Consider the following 19,480-nt stretch of genomic DNA (forward strand, 5'->3'; position numbering starts at 1 on the left):
CAGGATCCACTATTTAATAATAACGGTCCTTTTCAGGGCCTCAAATTCATGCAAGCAGGAAAGTTCGTCCTTATTCACTCCAGAATAAAAATATCGATGTCTGAATAAAAAATACAGTTTTCTTTGTAACACAGCTACAAATAACACAGCCATTTCTTCATATTCCTAGTTTCATTGTAGATTGCAGATCATAATTTCTACAAGAAATTTTGGAACTGTTTTATATTACTCCTTGATCTTTTTTGTTGGTAAATTGTTTCAATTATTAATAATTCTTAACTCTAATTCTCTAAAACTCTCCAGTTTGAGAATTTTTTTATAGGTAATTACTAAATTAAATATGTAGTCTTTCTCAGAAAATATGAACGCAACTTCAGCTTTGTTTTCCAAATTTTGAAAAGTAAAAATCGTATAAAATTACGAAATTATTCGTTACTTTCTAGGATATTACTCGTAGAGTAGAGCGTTGATTGCTGGCCGCCCAATCGATTAGTAGTGGGATAACTGAATTAACAAAATTTTGTAGATTCATAAAGTAGAAACCATTAGCTAAAATGTAGTTTACAGGTTTTCGAAAATTTTAATAATCGTAGAAATGGTCGTCGTTTCAAGACGTTCGCAAATACGCTGGCTGCGTGATCGAGAATCCTACGTGGCCAAAAGTACAAGTCGAATATTACGTCTAGTGTTTCAGATGGAACACCAGGTAAACGGATGTGCGAATAGGGTGAGATCGCAAGCATGGTAAAGTGGGACAAGCTACATTGGTCGTGATCTCTTGCTCAGTCGCCACTTCCTCTCTTTATCTAAAACTGTGAGGGCAGTACTATTTAGCTATGAAGCATCAATCAAAGGAGCAGCGCAGTCTCTCTACCTACTTCATAATTCTAAGCCGGTTGCCCCCGCATAGGCTTACTATGGTGAAGCAGAAATGCTTACTATGTTGAGGCATGACTGTATATTGTTTTCATTCATGCATAGTTTTAACATGAAAGCAAATAAGATATTTATAATTATTATATATCCAATAAGAAAAGATAATCTTTTATTATGAGATTAAACATCGGCACAACATTATAATAATATCAAATATTGTACGTTTGAATGTAATATTTTTAGCTCAGTACTAAAATCAGTTTTTACTTATGAATAATATGAAAAATATCGCTTACCAAAATATTTTCCTAAAACTGAAAAATGCAAAAAAATTAAATATGTTTGTTGTTAAACTTGTGAAACGAAAATATTGATAAGTTTACTGAAACTTTTTCATAAAGCGCGGTTCTATTTTATTAGAGCAAGTCTATACAAATTCACGATTTTTTATTATTGATAACAAACGACAGGATTAAATCAACTTTTTACAATCTCTCTTACTCGCACACGCATACACGCACACGCATACACATACGCCTCTTTCCTGTCTGTTTTCCTCCCGTCCACCCACCCTTCTCTCTCTCACTTTTCCTTCCCTCAATTTCTCTCTCCCGTACATATTATTTCATATACATAAGAATATATTCAAAAAATTTCAAAAATGTACTGTTGTAATTCATTAAGGTTTCAAATAATCGAACTTCGATTTCAATGATTTTTCAACATGATCAATCCGATCGATATAACTTCTTGTGAGTATCTTGAAGATGAAGAAAATCTCTTATTGAGAATCAGCTTTTTAATAGTGAATATATGATACTTGTTCATTGAACAACAAATACCTTAAATAATATATGTACATTTAAATCGACGAGCGGGAAGTCCGTTCAGAATTCAGAATTACATTAGCAACCAATCGTTTTAAAATTTAGCATTTTGCTGAGTAAGTTGATTGTAGTTTCATTTTAGTGGTCAATCTTTATAACTTTTAATAATTGACGAATCGTTAAAAAAATTCTAATATTGGCGAAATGAACAATACAGTTTACATGACAAAGTTGATACAAAATTACACAGTAAATTTATATATTTCATTAAAAATTACTTTTCCTGCAATTAAAATCTTACAATATAAAAATGAATAGAAACTAAAACTGTGATTATTCAATCCTTCAATTATTAAATAAAATGACCAAATTTGTAGCACTTCTTACTAGTTAATTATTTATATTATTTTTATCTTATCTTTGCTTTACATACATATTTTCAATTCGCCAATTCGTAATTGATAATAGAATCCCCATTATTTAATTATAAAACATATTTCAACTTCACGATTGACCTACAGTGAAATAAAATCTTTTTAATAATGATTGGTACTGCTTAAAACAGAAATTCATAATCTTTGATCCTATTTCTAGGATTTTTATGAAAAAAGAATTTCGAAATCATCGACATCAACGTCAGAAAGAGAAAACTCTGGAAAATCTGGTGACCGACTATAATCCGTCAGATCTTCCCCGGAATCATCGCCGTCGGCTGCGTCATCGTCGTCGTCGTCGTCATCATCATCATTGTTTTCACGATCGTTACGCTCATTTTCATCACCATTCTCTTCCGCACCAGCATCTGGATTGTCTGCGTCTATTCAACAACAAATTTTATTTTACGTTTATATTTCAAAATTCAATTTGTACACATACAAAAGATGCCATCACCAATTAACACTTTGGGGACAGACCATTTCGTACGGAACAATATCGATCAATAGATTCATAGTCAGTAAGAAAAAATGTTAAATGAGAACGGCATCGACACCGGTCCAATGATCCAACAATTGCGCGAGCGTTATGGACATCAAAACAAGCATCGCGGTATCAACCAATGGCAATTCTTAAACTTTAAAGTACGAGTTTCCTAGTCTTGAGGATCAGTTCAAGTTGCCGAAGTCATCCCCAAAGTGTTCAAAGTTAGTGTTAAAGTTAGTGTTAAGTGCTCAAGTTATCCGTAATATTATCGTCACTTATACAGAAATTTTATCGTATAAAGCACTAAATACTTACATCAAATTCTAAGTATATTTGATCAGAAAAAAATTAAGAATTTAATTAAGATAGAATTTATATTGGTATATCTTAATATCGGTTGTAATTTCATTACAAGTGACCTTACTTATAATGTCTACTTTAAAAGTTGTTAAAATAAATTCAATTAAGATCACGTACCATTAGCATTATTATCATCAGAGCCAGAATTTGAGCCATCATCTTCGCTTGCATCAAGATCATCTTCATCATCGTCTTCATCAGCTTCATCCTCATCATCTCTCCTTCTACCGACATCGTACAGCCTAACGCAAGATTCTTGGATACTATCAAATTCACCCTGATTTTCAACTATGGCTATTTGTGTGTCGAATTTATTACAAGCCAGTCCGTAAATCCCTCTTTTGACGTCGCAAGTCGCTGTAATCAAAATTATATGAAATACAATTACTATTTTAATACCAATTGAATTATGATTTCATGAACGGGTATACCATAATAAACCTTGTAAAATTAGCACAAAAATCAAATTATTTGATAAATCCGTCAACAAAAATCTTTGCTGCGAGGTATTAAACAGCATTATTAGGGTAGATGTACGACAAACAAAACGGAGATATTTTATTTGCTTACATTCTTGTGAACTTTTCAAAAATTTTTGAATACAAGATAAAATTTTAAAGAATTTAAGAAATTAATGTTATTTTTGTATTGAAATTATTAGATAAATATATGTAAATTTTTGCAGTATTAATGTCTTATTATGATAACGTATCGCATTAAAAAAGTTTGAAAACCGACATTGGTTGAGTTTTCATACACAAAGGAGTGTAGAATTCTTATCATCGTTATAGTTTACTCATTATATGGTCATTATATGTAGTTCTAAATACTTGGACATGATGTAAAACTTCGAACACTTAGAATGTTGAAAAAGGTGTACAATGTAAATTTATTTTTTGGATGAGAGTCGTTGTTACGAATATACGAACAACAACGTGGTTAATTGATTTGATTTGATGTTTTCAAAGGTTTCCAATTTTTTAAAAATCGTCTTTGAATTTCTTTTTACGACACTTATTTGACTATACCAATTAAATAACACTTACCAACATTACTGTAATCCAAAGCATCTAATGTTTTAAATGAAGTAACATAATGTGATTCGTCTCTATTTTCTTGATCCAAAGGTACTGCATATATAATATTATTAACTGGTGAAAATATTACTTCCATTTGATCAAGTGTTGGCACTGTTTTCAATAAATGGAAAGTTCTTAAATCCCAAACTTCTGTATTTGATACCACCTCTGTACCTGTTTAATTGAAATTAATTTTAGTACTATGTAATTGTAAAATATTCGTGTCATTAAACAATGAATATATTATGAATAAATTATATGTAATTACCATTAGGATGGAAAACTCCGTTAAGTGTTTGATTTAATTTATCAAATTTGTGAATTTCTTTTCCTGAATTTACATCCCACAGAATTCCATCACTTAAAACTAGTTCATCATTCATACTGAACGTAGCTCGATTTTTGGTGTATTGATTAGAAATTGCAGGTGTAAGAGTAGTTAATAGTTTTCCAGTTGCTATATCATAAATCTGAAAATAAAGATTACAATAACTTATCTTTTACTTTTTTTATGTTTTACAAAATATTATAGAAAACAATATAATTGTAAGAAAAGTTCATGTTCTCCATTTCCTTATTATTTCATACAAAAGAACATACCGTAGCACTTTCACCTTGAGTTCCAATAATTCTATCTTGGAGCTTTCCAAATTCAACATAATCTTCATTTTCTAAAGACAATTTTAAATCAAAGAAAGTTCCTATGCTCCAAAGTGCGGACATAGGGCTTCTCCATACAGTAGAACATAATAATAAATTTCCGCGCTGGTTACATTCCATGTGATAAACATAAGACTCGTGACATGGATACGTTGCTTCCTCTAAACCTGTATGTGCATTGACCATTTTAACGTCCCCCGCGTAAGTACCTAACATTAGATAGTCCTGACAAGGCTGTAAAAATATTGCAGATTCACGTGATATACATGCACATAATAATTAAAATTATGTATTATAAATTAATTGTTTTTAGTATACCAAAAAAATGCAACAGGTAAAACTTCCAACGTCCGTAGGCCTGAAAGTTTTTACAGGGCAAAACCGACTATAAATATGTCTTCTATCCAATCTTCTACCATCTATACCTAATGCTCTTCTCGCCAGTCTTACAGTTACATTTGTTGGTGTTGAATTCTTTGTACAAGGATCTGGACACTTATGTGGTCTGCAACAATATTTTTTTGTTATTAAAATAAATATGAATAAAATATAATTTAACTGCTTCGCACCCATGGACCTGTTATGTCGCGACACCGATACCGTATAAGATCACACAAGAGATATCTCGCGACGTAATGCCGCTTATGTGGTGCCACAGACGTATTATCCCGCGACATAATACCGTTCAGACACGCTTTAATTCGAGAGCAAAAACAGAAGCGCGTATTTACACGTCTGTGGCACCGCACGAACGGTATTACGTCGCGGGATGACACGTCTATGGCACCGCACAAGTGGCATTATGTAGCGAGATATCTCGTCTGTAATCTTATACGTACAGTATTGGTGTCACGACACGTCCATGGGAGCGAAGCGGTTAAATTGAAAAATAATTAAACATTTAAGACTCTTACTCAAAAAGATTAAATTGTGGACAAGTAACCATAGGATTTTTACACAGTGCATGTTGATTAGTTAAATATTCTGTAATAATAGAATCCAATGTTATAGTAGATGGATTAGAGGTAGCAACTCCAGCAGCTGTGACGCCTCCAGGATCTCTTGAAATTTGTTTTTGTAATGATCTGCATGTAGTCGATTGAATAGTAGATTGACAATTCATAGAATTGACTAGAGGCTGTTTATCAACTTGATTTTTTCTGAAATCATTTATTCACATTTTTTAAAATTGTTTTTACTACTAAATAATTAATATTTTAAAAAATGCTACAAATTTCAAACTCACTTTGTTGTAATTTGAAGTTTAATTGGCTGATTTGTGCTAGGTGGAACAGCATTTTGATTGGGACAGTCAGAAAGTTTCAAGCGCAGATTATTTGCAGACGTCAGAGATGTTGAGCTTGAACTAGTAGCTGAATGGGATATAAATCTCGATGACGAAGTGGGAGTAGTGTTAGCCCGAGAAGCCACTTCTCTTTGATTACATCTACTTGTATTGTATAAATTAACAGGTGCTCCTGGTGAAAATCCATTCCTAGGCTAAAAAATGGCATTAAATTATATGTTAAGAAGATTTAACTAATTTTATTATTATATCTTACTCCGGTGGTCACTGGATTGCGGTAGGTAAGTGGATGATATGTTATTATAGGTTTCATTGTCGTTGAGGAATCTAGGGTTGCTTCTTTTTGAAGAGTTGTTGCTGTTTCTGTTAAACCTTTTGATATTAAATGTTGATATATTAATTGATTCAACTGTTGTTCGTTGTATTGTATTCTTGTTTGCGCTACCACGTTTGCCTGTAAAACACGAAAGTCATATAATTTATAAACAGAAATTTATTAACAAAACAATGTTTTTTAATGTATCAAGTTATAGCTTATCAGTAAATCCTATAATACGTTTAACTAGCGTATTATATTTTATATATTTGTTAAAACGACTTACTCTGTGTAGACTAGCTAAAGAAATTTCATATTCTGCTCCAGTAGGTTTCGCTTTTCCAGACACCCTTTCCATTAGCTCTAAAGCATACTTTTGAAACATAACATGTTCTTGTCTTTTTTCTTGAAGTATGGGATCTTTCATTAGAGCCTGAATTTGCCCATCAGTAAACATTGGAAGTTTACTAATAATTTGTCTGACCTTTTCACTACGTGCTAATCCTGCCAGAGCACGACATGCTAATGCTCTTATGCTATCTGCATCTGTGATTGGAGTTTTCACCATCATCAATTGTAACAACACCTATAAAATAGATAAGGATAAATATAATAGCGTATCATATTATGAAATGAGGGTGTATCATATAAAACATCTGAATGTTATAAAATAATTATTAATAATTTATAATTATTAAATTAATAAAAACACAATATTACTGTACCATTATTCCATTATTGGATCTGACACTCTCCCAAATTTTTTGAATCAATTCTTCACTGTTGTTAATATTTGCTTTTTTTTTAGCAGAACCTGTTACTGAATATCTAGCAACATTACCACCAATCTAAGGCAAAGAAATTTAAAAAGTAAGTTATTAATTAAGAAATGAAATTTGTTAAATCTAATTTTAAATTCACTTTAATTAATTACCCTGTTTATTGGAGCACAAACACAATTAATTACAGCTCTCAGTGCAGCTCTTTGCACATCAGCATCAGCAATAATTTCACACTCTGCAGCAGCCAAAAGTAAATTGATTGCCATCGTCATCGACATGTCTGGCATATCCACTCTTTCACAAAGTAAAAGCATTACTTTTGGCACGACAGAACAAATGGCTATTACGTCAAGACAGGAACGAACTGTTTCTGCACTGGAAGTTGTGTGAACACGGCCACTATAATTCCATTCTCTAGCGAAAGCAATAATTTGCAGTAGAAGTGTTATGCCTCCAAGACGATGTAGTTCTTCTACGGGTGGCCATACTGCTCTTACAGACATTAGTTCTTGAAGAATTTCCAGCTATGATAATAATGAAATAATTTTAAATCCATTTAGATAATTAAATTTAATTTAGCCGTAAACATTGCTTAAAAGTCATAAATGTATTTAACTGAATTAGTTTCAAATGTCGTGAATAACGTAATTTTTAACTTATTATAAAGTTAATTATTTATAATTTTATTATATTGATTTTTTATTATTAGAGTAAGAGAGAAATAGATTAAACTCCAGAAATGAAAGACGGGTGTGAGGATTAAAAATGTATTACCTTTGCTTGTACTTCTTCACTACTTAATTTACAAGCTTTATAAGGAGGTAAAGATGGTTGCAATGTATCACGTTCGGCTCTAACATTTTCAGCTCTCTGTAATTGCTCTGCTTTTAGATGTAAGTGGGCTTCCATATACCGCTTTAAAGCTACTGCAACATGTCTAACTATCTGTCTAGAAGCGCACTCTTCATCATCATTTAATGTTGGTTCTTCTTCTAAATTTAAGATTGGTAATGTGGATATCTTAAAGAAAGTTGATTAATTACTAATTGATTCATTTGATACACTTATTATCATCTTGTATAAATTGAAGTTACGATACAAAAAAATATTTACCACATTGAAAAGTTTTCTTAACCCATCTTGCGCATCAAATTCCTGTAATATTACTTTAAATGGAAAGGAGAAACCAAAAAACATTGTTGCATGGCATCTCCCAGAATCGTGACTTCGTTCTAAGAGCCACAATGCATAAGTAACAAGATCTGATATAACATGTTTTGGCAGCAGACACACCCTTTCCATTGCATCTTCACAATATGCTAAGTAGTATAAACATATAGAAACACCAGTTGCTGCAACACTGGGTCTTGGAACATCTAATAGTTTTTGTAAACCTCCAACATTGAGGAACTCAATAGAGAATTTCTTATGGCAGAGAAGAGAAGCTAAATATTTCAGAGCTTCAAAGGCTAGACGACTATCCTTGGTTTCTCTAACATTAATATATTTAAGAATTAGTTCCAGAGCATTTTGTTCAAATACATGACCTAAGAATTCTTGATATTCACCCATTGGTGTGAGATACCTGTTATACAATTAAAAAAAAAAAACTCTTTAATAAATATCACTAAAACATCAGTAGTAAAAATTAAATTAAATACTATTAGTACAATTACTCAAGTTATTCATTACATTATCACTTTGGAGCAGTGTCATTAATCTATTATTAAAGTTTAATTTACATTTGTCAACATTATCCCCAAGATTTTAAGAATTATAAACGAATATAACAATAACAATGGTTTTACCTCAATATTAACATCTGTCTTGTAGATAATGTTGGAGGATGTATTTGCATATTTCCAATAACATATGACTCCATCTCTGCCCATGACGAATTAGAATTTCCTTCCAACAGAGTAGATGGAGAACTAGAACTCTGCGACAGAGGTGTAGAGTTCTTAGACAGATTGCAACGCGCTGAAGAAGCACTCATTGGTCTGCTATGAGTGCTTTGTGCCTTGGATGGTGTCACTTGATTATTAGAATTGAAGCTCTTTGGCACTGATAAAGGTGGAGACATTATTTCTAAATACATGACATCGTTCTTTATGGGAGTTTCACACTCTGTATCATTTTTCTTCTTTTTAGGTAATGGAGCAGAGTCATCGGGAGACTGAAGATAATCATCTTCTTTCTCAGAAAAACAATCACTATGATTGGGACTTTTAAGAACTCCATTTTCTTTTCGTTTTTCTCGGACCTTGAAACAAGTCAAATTGATATAAGTGTAATATTATTTAATTAAATCTTGTAGATAATAGTAGCTTTTAAAATTGATTCATAATAATACTCTCATTATAATACGTGATATTAGTATTACTTTTCTTTTCCCAGGTACACCTTTATTTTCTCCATCTCCTCCACTATTCCTATCTTCACCAAAATGTGCAAATGGTCTATTATTAGCTGCGAGTTGTCTATCTTCTTGTGCCTTCTCCTGTAACTTATGAAGCCTTTGTAACATTAAAGGCACCATTTTTCCATTTTGTTCTCTAAATCCTAAAACAACATTATTGTATAATTTAGATATTTAGATATTTCAGTTTCCGTAGACTTTAAAATGTTCTCTCCAACCCTTTAGTTATGGCAGTATGCTCCACTGGAGAACTGCCACTGAATGCAACACCACACCAAAAGTATACACATTACATGTCAGATAGAAAAAATAGAAAAAGCTCGTCTCGATGGCCAAAATATGTTATGTATGTTCAAAATATACTTTTAGTATAATTCAATATGGATCAATAAAATCAAGACACTTTAAGATTTGTAAAAAATTAAAAACATACCTGTAGCAATCTCTTGTACTTCCATAGCAGCAGCTACAAGACCTGTTGCATAACTTTGCAAAGGCTCTATACTTTTTTCTGCCCATGAAAAAAGGCGATGAATAAGTCCTTCCATATCAGGTTGAAATACTGCAGAAGTTTCTAACCCAGGAAGAATATCAAGCATAAGACGACAAGCTGCAATATTCAGTTTTCTAACATCACGACCTGTGACGCCCGCACGAGACCAGTAAGTATCTCGCAAGTAATCATTTATAAGCTGTAAGAATGGAAAATATCAAACAATAATTTTATAATATCATAATTGTATAAAATAAATTACAACCAGAATTTCACTACTTATTAATTTACCTTGGTCATAAAGTTATCTTTTCTAAATAAAACTTTCAATATATGCCCAAAATTACACTCTGGATCAGTACGTGATGGATGTCTTTCATCAAATGGATCTGGATCCATTTTCAAATAATTTTCTGTTTCCAATTCTATAATTTCTGCCAGTCTTTGAAGTGTTGGTATAGGGTCATATGTAGGTGTCAAATGTTCTTCTTCCCATTGTCGAAGAATTTGAACAACATCAGTTTCTTCTGCTAAAGACTCTGCACTTGACATCTTTCTTTCTATTCTCCTACAAATATAAAATTGCAATTGTAATACATAATACATATGTTTATTATAATCATTCATTGTTGCAATTCAACTAATAGGTTAATAGTTCCTTACTTTTCCATATTAATTATTCATAATAATAAGACTACTAGACTACTTAAAAGTTATACAATTATTTTAATAAATTTGTAATACAATAATAATATTATTAGATCACATATATTTCTTTTTCATATCTAATAATGTAATTTAAGTGTCATACAATTGTTTAATTAAATAAATAGCATACTTTACTCACAAATAAAAAAACTAAAATTATTTAAAAATTATTAAATTATTTATAATAACGTTGTGTTCTTTTAATATTCTGATAAAGGCAATAGTTCAAGTTTAACATAATATTAAATTTCAATCAAATTTGTAAGAAAAAATAATGTTCTTTAATTTATCCATATTGGCAATCATATTTTCATCATTTTAACAAAAATGATCTCTATGTTAATTCAATCACATATTGAACGTTTGTAAAACAAAGCATAATCATATTAAAGCGAAAAAAAACGAATAGGATCAAAGTAATTGTACATTGTACAATAAAATTAAATCAGCAAGTCTTGGCATGATGTTTCGATAAAAAGTGTCAGTACATAGTTATTAACGGATGAATCAGCTATTGAAATAATGGAATCTAATACTTGCTAATGAACTCAATATTATTAAATAATTGCTTATTAATCCTAATATCAACTGATAACTTAACCTTAAAACTTAATGTACAATAAACAAAAATTAATTTTTCGGAAGAAACATACGAGAGATGCACAAGATATGAACTGTTGAAAACACGTGAAATAATTATGGAGAGAACGTGAATATTATATCGATAAAAACAAGTCCGTACATTTAGAGAATAAGATTACGAAAACTAGCGCGTGTTTTTCTAGGTTAGAGTCAAAGAAATGTTACCTCTTCGAAATTTATTTGACAGCTAACTGATTTGACAGTTACTTAAATCTGAGTTACCTGTTCAAACAAGTGAAATTGAGTTATTTTATGGAAGTACACGTAATTCCAATCAAGAACAGTGTTTTCTTATAAAAGTATGAAATGCAAAACCACCGACACGCACGCTGAAGACGAGCTAGTTAATTCAACTTTTGAAATGCAATGAAATGTTACAATAAAATGGGAGTTTTTTATTGTGCACGTTGGTTCCACATACTGGTGCTTTTTGAATACATATTTCTCACGAGACTACAAAGGATGTGTTAACAATTTCATGCTACATATATGTATATTGTATGTATGCACATGTGTATGTATACTTTGTATGTATAAAATATTATATAAAACATTCTTATAAAAAATATGAAATATGCAATTTTTATATCCTCTCAATCAATTTTTATTAGTAACACCGAAATAATTTTAACATTTTTTTAATCTCTTCCGCTATAATTAGTATGAATTTGCCAAGATTTAAAAAAATATATATTCACGTTCACAATATTCTTCAGATTTATAGAATATATACAGTGTAAAAGATAGAAATAGAAGTGTAAAAATATATTTCATAATTATTGTATAAATCATTTTACTTAATTTTATGAAATGATGATACACACAAAGCAAATGTTATTGTACTTTCGGAACGCATCTACCTCCTCCTTCGAGATTTTACAGCACTGGACTACTTTAGGAACACATTGTCCGTGTCATATGATCGTCATTAAGAGAAGACACCTTCGTCAGTAGGCGTTAACTCCTTGAAAAATCCAATTCGAGACAGATATCGAAAGTAATTCAGAAAATCTTGATTATAAACGAAATAAGAATTTCTAAAACTTCAAAATGGCACTGAGCGATGCAGATGTACAGAAGCAGGTACGAAACTATTTAAATTCAGTTATTCACACAATTCCGATGAGCATTGATTTTAAGTTATTTTTGAATTTTATTCTATATATTGTTACTTCACTAAAATACTTGTTTTCAATAGCTCCTCTTGTCAAAATTAATTTTTCTGTGCTCGTCTATCTTTTTCTAATATGGAAAATATTCAACAATTTTACTTTTCTTTTAATATAGATTTTTCAGTGCTATCCATATAATTGTATCTTATCATAATACACATCTTGCATTATATTAGTTCTTTCGTTTTAGATGAATTACAATTTATTATTTTCTTTTTGAGAATTAAATATTTTCTGCATTGTTTTTCCATAGATGGCAATTTTTGTTCTTGTGACCTTAAATACTCTTGAATATATTGTATTTTGTGAGAAATTATATTGATGTTTTTATAATATATTAACTGATGATATTAGTTAATGATTAATTTACTGAGAATTCAATAAAATTATTTGCAATTACATTATAATTTTATTTAAAAAATTTTACGTGAAATTATATGTTGTTAAGATTAAATAAAAATTTAAATATCTTTGAAATTTTCCTTATAATTAATTTTATTTCAATACTTAAAAGTGATTAAAATATTTCTTGCAATTTTATATTTTTAGATTAATCATATGATGGCCTTTATTGAACAAGAGGCAAATGAGAAGGCAGAAGAAATTGATGCTAAAGCAGAGGAAGAATTTAATATTGAAAAAGGTCGCTTGGTTCAGCAACAAAGATTAAAAATCATGGAATACTATGAGAAAAAGGAAAAACAAGTTGAACTACAAAAAAAGATGTATGTTTAACATAAAGAATAATTTTGACATTTTACAATATATGTATATATTTAAGTAAGATAAAATGTTCTATTGTTATTTATAAAATTTGTTGTACAGTCAGTCATCAAATATGCTGAACCAGGCACGTTTGAAAGTTTTGAAAGTAAGAGAAGATCATGTTCGTAATGTATTAGATGAAGCTAGGAAGAGATTAGGAGAAGTAACCAAAGATGCACGATACAGGGACATTTTGAAGTTATTAATTGTGCAAGGCCTATTTCAGGTATGCTTATATATAATTTTTTAATCATTTAATGTTGTCAGACACAAGGAAATATTCATACATTCCTAATATTCAGCTGACAGAAAGCCATGTTACTGTCCGTGTACGTCAAGTGGATCTTCCTTTGGTTGAATCACTTATTGACAATGTCCAGGATGCTTATAAACAAGCAACAATGAAAGATGTAACAGTTAAGATTGATCAAGATAATTTTATCTCAGCTGACAGTTGTGGTGGTGTTGATCTATTTGCAGCAAGAGGTATTTTTTTATCAAATTTCTTCCTAAACTTATACCATTCCACTTCAAAAGTATATAAAAAATGTATCTTTTTACAGGACGTATAAAAGTCAGCAACACTTTGGAAACACGATTAGAATTAATTGCAGCGCAATTAATACCAGAAATACGTGGTTCTCTGTTTGGAAGCAATCCCAATCGCAAGTTCACTGATTAAAAAAATGCCTTTCTCATTTTCTCTTTTCTCTTCTTTTCATTCTTTTTTCCTTCCTAACAAAAACATTCCCTTCTTTAGAAAGCTAAAATGACTGCAGAATTCGTTATGTAGAAAATGTAGAATCTGTTGTTGACATTGTTGGAAAAAAGAGAGGAAGTGAAATTGTGAAATATATAAAAATATGCGCGTGCGAGCGCGCGCATGCACATATATATATACATATAAATATAATATACATATACCTATGAAGTATTTTAATGTGTATGAACTTTTAAATTTTTTAAGAATTTCCTTTATTTCAATTAAATTTATTTTTATCATTTAGAAATGTAGCCATTGTTAACTGTTGTGGTGAGTATAATTGTTCTTAGACAAATTTAAATCTTGTAAAAAATATATATATATCAAATCGTTATTTTACGTTTTCTTTCTTCAGACAAATCTCTTTCATATTGTAACAGATTTAATATGTCTTTATAACTATAAAATAGTAAATAACATTAGGGGTGGGTGGGTAAGCGACATTTCGGGTTCGGGTCAAGTCCCGAAAGTTTGTGATACTCGGATACATTGAAGTCTCATCGGGTAGTGGTAACAGATTTTATGGTTACTAACAGGGTTACAGTACCTGACTCTGTAGCTGAGTATCACAAACTTGCGGGTCCCGACCCGAGGTTCTGGTACCCGAAAATGTCGGGTACCTACCTACCCTTAAATAACATCACTATATTATATCATTAAATTATGAATTGTTTAATATCACTTCTTTAAAAAAAAAACAATATTTATTTACGTAACCAGTTAATTACAAATAAAAATTAAGTTGTAACATTGAGACTTGTATACAAATTTAACAGTAAAATAGAGACTATTACAACTACAATTACTAAAATTATCTATCACAGGACGCAGTATAAATATCCTACTGTATGTAAATAACATTCAAAACCTTGTTTGCTAGATTCCCGTAAAATGGTTGATTTATTCTTAATTTAAGTATTTACTTTATTATATATTGTTGTAAATACATAATTTCAGTCATTTTTAAACTTTAATGCAGATAAATTTCCCACTTTTATAAATTTTCTTTTATATAAAATCTTTAAAATATTTTTATAGAATGTTTTTCTTAATATTAAAGTTGCCTTGACCATTTTTGTTGTTGCTTGAAAGCTGATTTGAAAACAATTACCTTTTTCGAAGTAGTGAACCCATGAATAATATATTGACAAATATAAGACTTAAAATAATTAAGAATTTTATAGATTATTATTCTTTCTTATTATTGTATGTTTCATACCTCCATATACATCTGACAACTTCAAAAAATGTTGTGTATTAGTTTTTTTAGATGGACTGTGCCTTCATATCATTTGTAACATTTTCATTTGTTTTTAAAATCTCAGAATTTTCATTAGTATTTCTATAACTACTGTCATTAGAGGAAGATTTTTCTTCGGTTAAAGAAGTTACTTCATTTTCCTTCCGTTTCTTTAATTGTCCTATAACCTTAATATGGTTATAAGGAATGAGGCCAACATTTGTATTGTCAGTAGCTCTGCACCATCCTGGCAAATTTTTAGGTTGTAGAGCTTGAGGTGCAAGATAAAGTTTTTGACCAACTCTTATACTTAATTCTTCACTATTCGATGCAGTAAAGTCATACAATGCTGATGCAACAAATACTGGTTGGTCATATTGGTACCAATCTTTTGGATCCTTACCTATAATATGTATAAAAAAATTTATTACATTGTATATATAAAATAGAAATTTTTATTTTTTAATAATAAAAAAGTAGGCTCTAGTTGTCATACCTTTTACTTGCACATTTTTAATACTATTTGTAATTTTATGAATTACATAAGGTATTAAAAAAAAGACACTAAAGAGAAAAAGACCTGACCAGAAAGAAGAATTATTAACATTTCCATTTCCAATTTTTGCTATAGATTTTTCCCACAATTCATCATTCAGAGAATTTTCACTTTGAAAACCTGAAGAGAAGTGTACAATATATATGCTAAAATATTTTAATAGTATACAAATTATTTTTATTAATCTTACCAGCAGTGCATATAATTTTCTTATATAACCATTTTAAAAATCTAATCAAAGCAAAAGTATTAAACAATTGACTTATAGTTGAACGTAACTTTCCAACATTTTCCGCAACATTTATAATTGCCTTAAACGAATTTGTTAAAGTAAAATATGTTGATTCCAAAAGCATTGTCATGGATGAAAATGTTTGCAGTACTGTTTCAATTAAATGAAATGTTGGTCTAGTACTTTCTTCAAAGTACTGAAAGAATCTGTAACAATAAATAATTATAAACAAAAAATCTATATAATATGAACAAATAGCTTTCTTAAGTTACTAATTTCTTTTTTTTTTATTACACTAAAACTACAATGATAAAAGAAAATTAAAACATGTAAGCAATTATAATACATAAATTTTAGTAACTTTTGGTTTAAAATTATGATTTACCTATTTTCAACGTCACCGCTAGGATTACCAAAAGATCCATAATTATTATAATTCGAATATGGACTATAACCATATGAACTATATCCACCATAAGTACTAGGTCCTCTGTATTGACTTCCAAATCCATATCCACTATAATAGTTGGACCCATACGTTCTATAATCATTTAAACCAGAATAATTTTGAACTAGTTGACGAGGTGGTATTGGTGGTGGATTTCCTGATTGATTGCTTGCAGCAGCAAATGGTGCTGAAGCATTTGATAAACTGTAAATAATTTTATTATTATTTATGATAATTAAGCAAAGAGTAATCAAAATTGTAAGGAAACACATTTTTTATGGAATACATAATTATTAAAATGGTTTACAAACGATAATTATTATTTTAGAACTTATTATTTTGTTAATAACACATTCTTTAATGATGTATTCATACGAGTCGAGTATTATACAGCTGTCTTATCTTTTTAAGTTTATATTACTGTTGCCTTTCACTAAGTCATCGTTTTGTTATAAATTATACCTGGATGTAAACTGCGGGACATTTCTTAACTGATTTCCAGTAATATCAGTCAATCTTTCTGGTGCCATTGTATGTTATGACTTGTCACTAATTTCCTTAATCAGACGTCCTGTACAAAGTTCATAACCCCTCTACAAACGTGGAAAAAACTTCATCTGCATTTCGTGCGAATTGTAAATACACATGAATACACATGCAATGCTTGAACTTTGAAGATTACTACATATATACATATCACCACAGACTTAAAATCCGTACAGACATTGTATGCATTGCTGTTTTCTGTCTCAATGTCTAAATTACCGACTCTGTAGAAAATACTGTGGTACGATAGAGAACTTTACCTAAATACAACGGTTCTTAGCTGTGCTATCTAAGAACTGTAGCATTTCAAGAGCGTCAGAGAAAGACTCACGTTCGCCTTCTCTCTTTTTACACCCGGAGTTATCCGCCCGAAATGATCCAAAGCGTCGAGCTCGTGACATGCGGATAGCGAGGTAGGGATGATGTGTAGCGACGATAACTTGACACTCCCGTCTTCGATTTAGCATTACTGAGATAGTCTACGAGCAGACCCCAAGATATCGAAAGTGCATCACTCCACCGCAGACGGCGTTGAAATAGGAAATCCTCAAATCTTATTGTACATACATCACTGCACAGAGGTCTCTTAAGTCAATTTTAATCTATGCCTTAGTTCAGAGGAGTAGTTCCTTTCTTGTTTGATATCGTGTGGCGTCGTAAGGTAATGTTTTTATTCGTTCATTCAAATCCAAAAATATCCCAAATTATATTAAACATCCATATATTTTATACTATTCTAATTTATTAAATAAATTTTTGCAAGTTTTCTATACCTATTTTACTAATATCTTTTCTTCTTTAATAGTCAATATGGGGCGCCGACCAGCAAGATGGTATGTGATGAAATATTTATATCTTGAATTTTATTATAGCATTAGGAAAACACATTAAAATATTTCATAATTTACCGTTTTTTAATGATACGTGTAAAAGTTTCATATATTTACTTTATTTTATAAACGATGAGTTAGGTTAGAAACGTTCGTTTGACTTATATTAGTTCTTATTTTGCCTAGTCTGAAATATTTATTTTCTTTATTATAGTTATCGATATTGTAAGAACAAGCCGTATCCAAAATCAAGATTCTGTCGTGGTGTACCGGACCCAAAGATTCGCATCTTCGATCTTGGGAAAAAGAAAGCTTCAGTGGAAGATTTTCCATTATGTGTGCATTTAGTGTCCGATGAATATGAGCAACTTAGTTCAGAAGCACTTGAAGCAGGACGTATTTGTGCGAATAAATATATGGTGAAAAATGCTGGAAAGGATCAGTTCCATATTCGTATGAGACTTCATCCATTCCATGTTATTCGCATCAACAAAATGTTATCGTGTGCTGGAGCTGATAGGTGCGTATATGATATTAAATTAATTAAAACACATCATTTTTCCTATAATTGGAAAAAGATTAAAAAATTAGTTGCTTGTAACTGATTTTGGTAAAATTTTGTTTTTTGCTTGCAAGGCTCCAAACTGGAATGAGAGGAGCTTTTGGTAAACCACAAGGTACTGTAGCTAGGGTACATATCGGGCAACCTATAATGAGTGTACGCTCATCAGACCGTCATAAGGCTGCTGTTGTCGAAGCACTGCGTCGTGCCAAATTTAAGTTCCCTGGTCGTCAGAAAATTTATGTTTCAAAGAAATGGGGATTTACAAAATACGATCGTGCTGAATATGAAGAACTTAAAGTAGCTGGTCGCCTTGCTCCAGATGGTTGCAATGTTAAATACTTGCCTGAGCATGGTCCTTTGGATGAATGGAAGAAATTCAGGAAGATTCTTGCTGCTGCGTAATGAATAAATAATCTTTTTGACTTCAATTTCATTAAAGAAATTATACACAAACACGTGGCATTAATTTTATTCTATACTTAACATCTTTGGAACGGATGACTGCTTTTGGCACTATCAATAAATTTAAAGCTGCAAGAGAAATATCAGGAAATCTATATTAAAGACTTCATGTGGCGAGGTAAACTGGAAGATTAACATAAAAACAATCACTACAATATTCAAATTATCAGGACCGTTCCGAATATGTTACTGTCCTTTGACATACTAGTTCCATTAATCCTTACACTTATTCAATAAGATAGTTAAAAGGTCTGTTCTTATATAATCACAATACCTTTATAAAATTGTAAATGTGTTAATAGATTGATGAAATTTTGTTTACAAGTATATATATTTTAAAAAGTTGAGTTCATGTATTGTAGCATACTGTTAAAATTTTCTTGAGTTTCAGAAACATACAAATATGAAATATTTTGCACAAGTAACTATAAAAATTTTTAGCCACTTTATTAAACTAAATTAGTAATCTATAATGATATAGACACTACAAGGATAAAAAATGAGCAATATAT

At 30.5% G+C, this 19,480-nt stretch overlaps 4 protein-coding genes across 6 annotated transcripts; 2 read left to right on the top strand and 2 right to left on the bottom strand.

The window, feature by feature from the left end:
• Positions 1-1,265: 1,265 nt before the first annotated feature.
• Positions 1,266-11,803, bottom strand: mahj (LisH and WD40 domain-containing protein mahjong). Of its 3 annotated transcripts, XM_033469716.2 has the most exons (20): positions 11,718-11,798; positions 11,555-11,611; positions 10,331-10,607; positions 9,980-10,238; positions 9,511-9,689; positions 8,936-9,390; positions 8,241-8,712; positions 7,902-8,147; positions 7,280-7,651; positions 7,071-7,193; positions 6,632-6,931; positions 6,286-6,483; positions 5,970-6,223; positions 5,638-5,883; positions 5,042-5,228; positions 4,664-4,957; positions 4,332-4,533; positions 4,031-4,237; positions 3,102-3,341; positions 1,266-2,520 (listed from the first exon to the last, which is right to left on the bottom strand). In XM_033469716.2, the coding sequence occupies exons 3-20, from the start codon at positions 10,589-10,591 to the stop codon at positions 2,303-2,305; spliced, it is 4,713 nt and encodes a 1,570-aa protein (XP_033325607.1). In that variant the 5' UTR covers positions 10,592-10,607; positions 11,555-11,611; positions 11,718-11,798; the 3' UTR covers positions 1,266-2,302. The 3 variants fall into 3 exon arrangements, with proteins under 3 accessions (XP_033325607.1, XP_033325606.1, XP_033325605.1); XM_033469715.2 differs by lacking the exon at positions 11,555-11,611 and having other exon boundaries at positions 11,612-11,803; XM_033469714.2 differs by having other exon boundaries at positions 11,555-11,803.
• Positions 11,804-12,296: 493 nt separating this feature from the next.
• On the top strand, positions 12,297-14,423 carry Vha26 (V-type proton ATPase subunit Vha26). The gene is made up of 5 exons (XM_033469733.2): positions 12,297-12,472; positions 13,111-13,286; positions 13,387-13,552; positions 13,629-13,812; positions 13,890-14,423. The coding sequence occupies exons 1-5, from the start codon at positions 12,440-12,442 to the stop codon at positions 14,006-14,008; spliced, it is 678 nt and encodes a 225-aa protein (XP_033325624.1). The 5' UTR covers positions 12,297-12,439; the 3' UTR covers positions 14,009-14,423.
• Positions 14,424-14,771: 348 nt separating this feature from the next.
• Positions 14,772-17,540, bottom strand: Pex13 (peroxisomal biogenesis factor 13). The gene is made up of 6 exons (XM_033469731.2): positions 17,372-17,540; positions 17,028-17,158; positions 16,503-16,769; positions 16,076-16,323; positions 15,826-16,005; positions 14,772-15,732 (listed from the first exon to the last, which is right to left on the bottom strand). Exons 2-6 carry the CDS (start codon positions 17,093-17,095, stop codon positions 15,356-15,358), a joined length of 1,140 nt encoding a protein of 379 aa, XP_033325622.1. The 5' UTR covers positions 17,096-17,158; positions 17,372-17,540; the 3' UTR covers positions 14,772-15,355.
• Positions 17,541-17,645: 105 nt separating this feature from the next.
• On the top strand, positions 17,646-18,959 carry RpL10 (ribosomal protein L10). The gene is made up of 4 exons (XM_033469734.2): positions 17,646-17,772; positions 17,917-17,944; positions 18,156-18,461; positions 18,578-18,959. Exons 2-4 carry the CDS (start codon positions 17,922-17,924, stop codon positions 18,906-18,908), a joined length of 660 nt encoding a protein of 219 aa, XP_033325625.1. The 5' UTR covers positions 17,646-17,772; positions 17,917-17,921; the 3' UTR covers positions 18,909-18,959.
• The last annotated feature ends 521 nt before the right edge of the window (positions 18,960-19,480 follow it).

The sequence above is a fragment of the Megalopta genalis genome, chromosome 10, assembly GCF_051020955.1.
Source record: "Megalopta genalis isolate 19385.01 chromosome 10, iyMegGena1_principal, whole genome shotgun sequence".
In the NCBI taxonomy this organism is placed as follows: domain Eukaryota; kingdom Metazoa; phylum Arthropoda; class Insecta; order Hymenoptera; family Halictidae; genus Megalopta; species Megalopta genalis.

Excerpts from the sequence above, each read along its gene's own strand:
- mahj (XM_033469715.2), bottom strand. The coding sequence starts at position 10,591 with ATGTCAAGTGCAGAGTCTTTAGCAGAAGAAACTGATGTTGTTCAAATT. Across the intron at positions 10,239-10,330 it reads AAGATAACTTTATGACCAAG|CTTATAAATGATTACTTGCG; the intron begins GTAAATTAATAA and ends CCATTCTTACAG. Across the intron at positions 5,229-5,637 it reads CCACAATTTAATCTTTTTGA|ACCACATAAGTGTCCAGATC; the intron begins GTAAGAGTCTTA and ends ATATTGTTGCAG.
- Vha26 (XM_033469733.2), top strand. The coding sequence starts at position 12,440 with ATGGCACTGAGCGATGCAGATGTACAGAAGCAG. Across the intron at positions 12,473-13,110 it reads ATGCAGATGTACAGAAGCAG|ATTAATCATATGATGGCCTT; the intron begins GTACGAAACTAT and ends TTATATTTTTAG. Across the intron at positions 13,553-13,628 it reads TTGTGCAAGGCCTATTTCAG|CTGACAGAAAGCCATGTTAC; the intron begins GTATGCTTATAT and ends CCTAATATTCAG.
- Pex13 (XM_033469731.2), bottom strand. The coding sequence starts at position 17,095 with ATGGCACCAGAAAGATTGACTGATATTACTGGAAATCAGTTAAGAAAT. Across the intron at positions 16,324-16,502 it reads AGCGGTGACGTTGAAAATAG|ATTCTTTCAGTACTTTGAAG; the intron begins GTAAATCATAAT and ends TTATTGTTACAG. Across the intron at positions 15,733-15,825 it reads TAAAAATGTGCAAGTAAAAG|GTAAGGATCCAAAAGATTGG; the intron begins GTATGACAACTA and ends TACATATTATAG.
- RpL10 (XM_033469734.2), top strand. The coding sequence starts at position 17,922 with ATGGGGCGCCGACCAGCAAGATG. Across the intron at positions 17,945-18,155 it reads GGGCGCCGACCAGCAAGATG|TTATCGATATTGTAAGAACA; the intron begins GTATGTGATGAA and ends TCTTTATTATAG. Across the intron at positions 18,462-18,577 it reads TCGTGTGCTGGAGCTGATAG|GCTCCAAACTGGAATGAGAG; the intron begins GTGCGTATATGA and ends TTTGCTTGCAAG.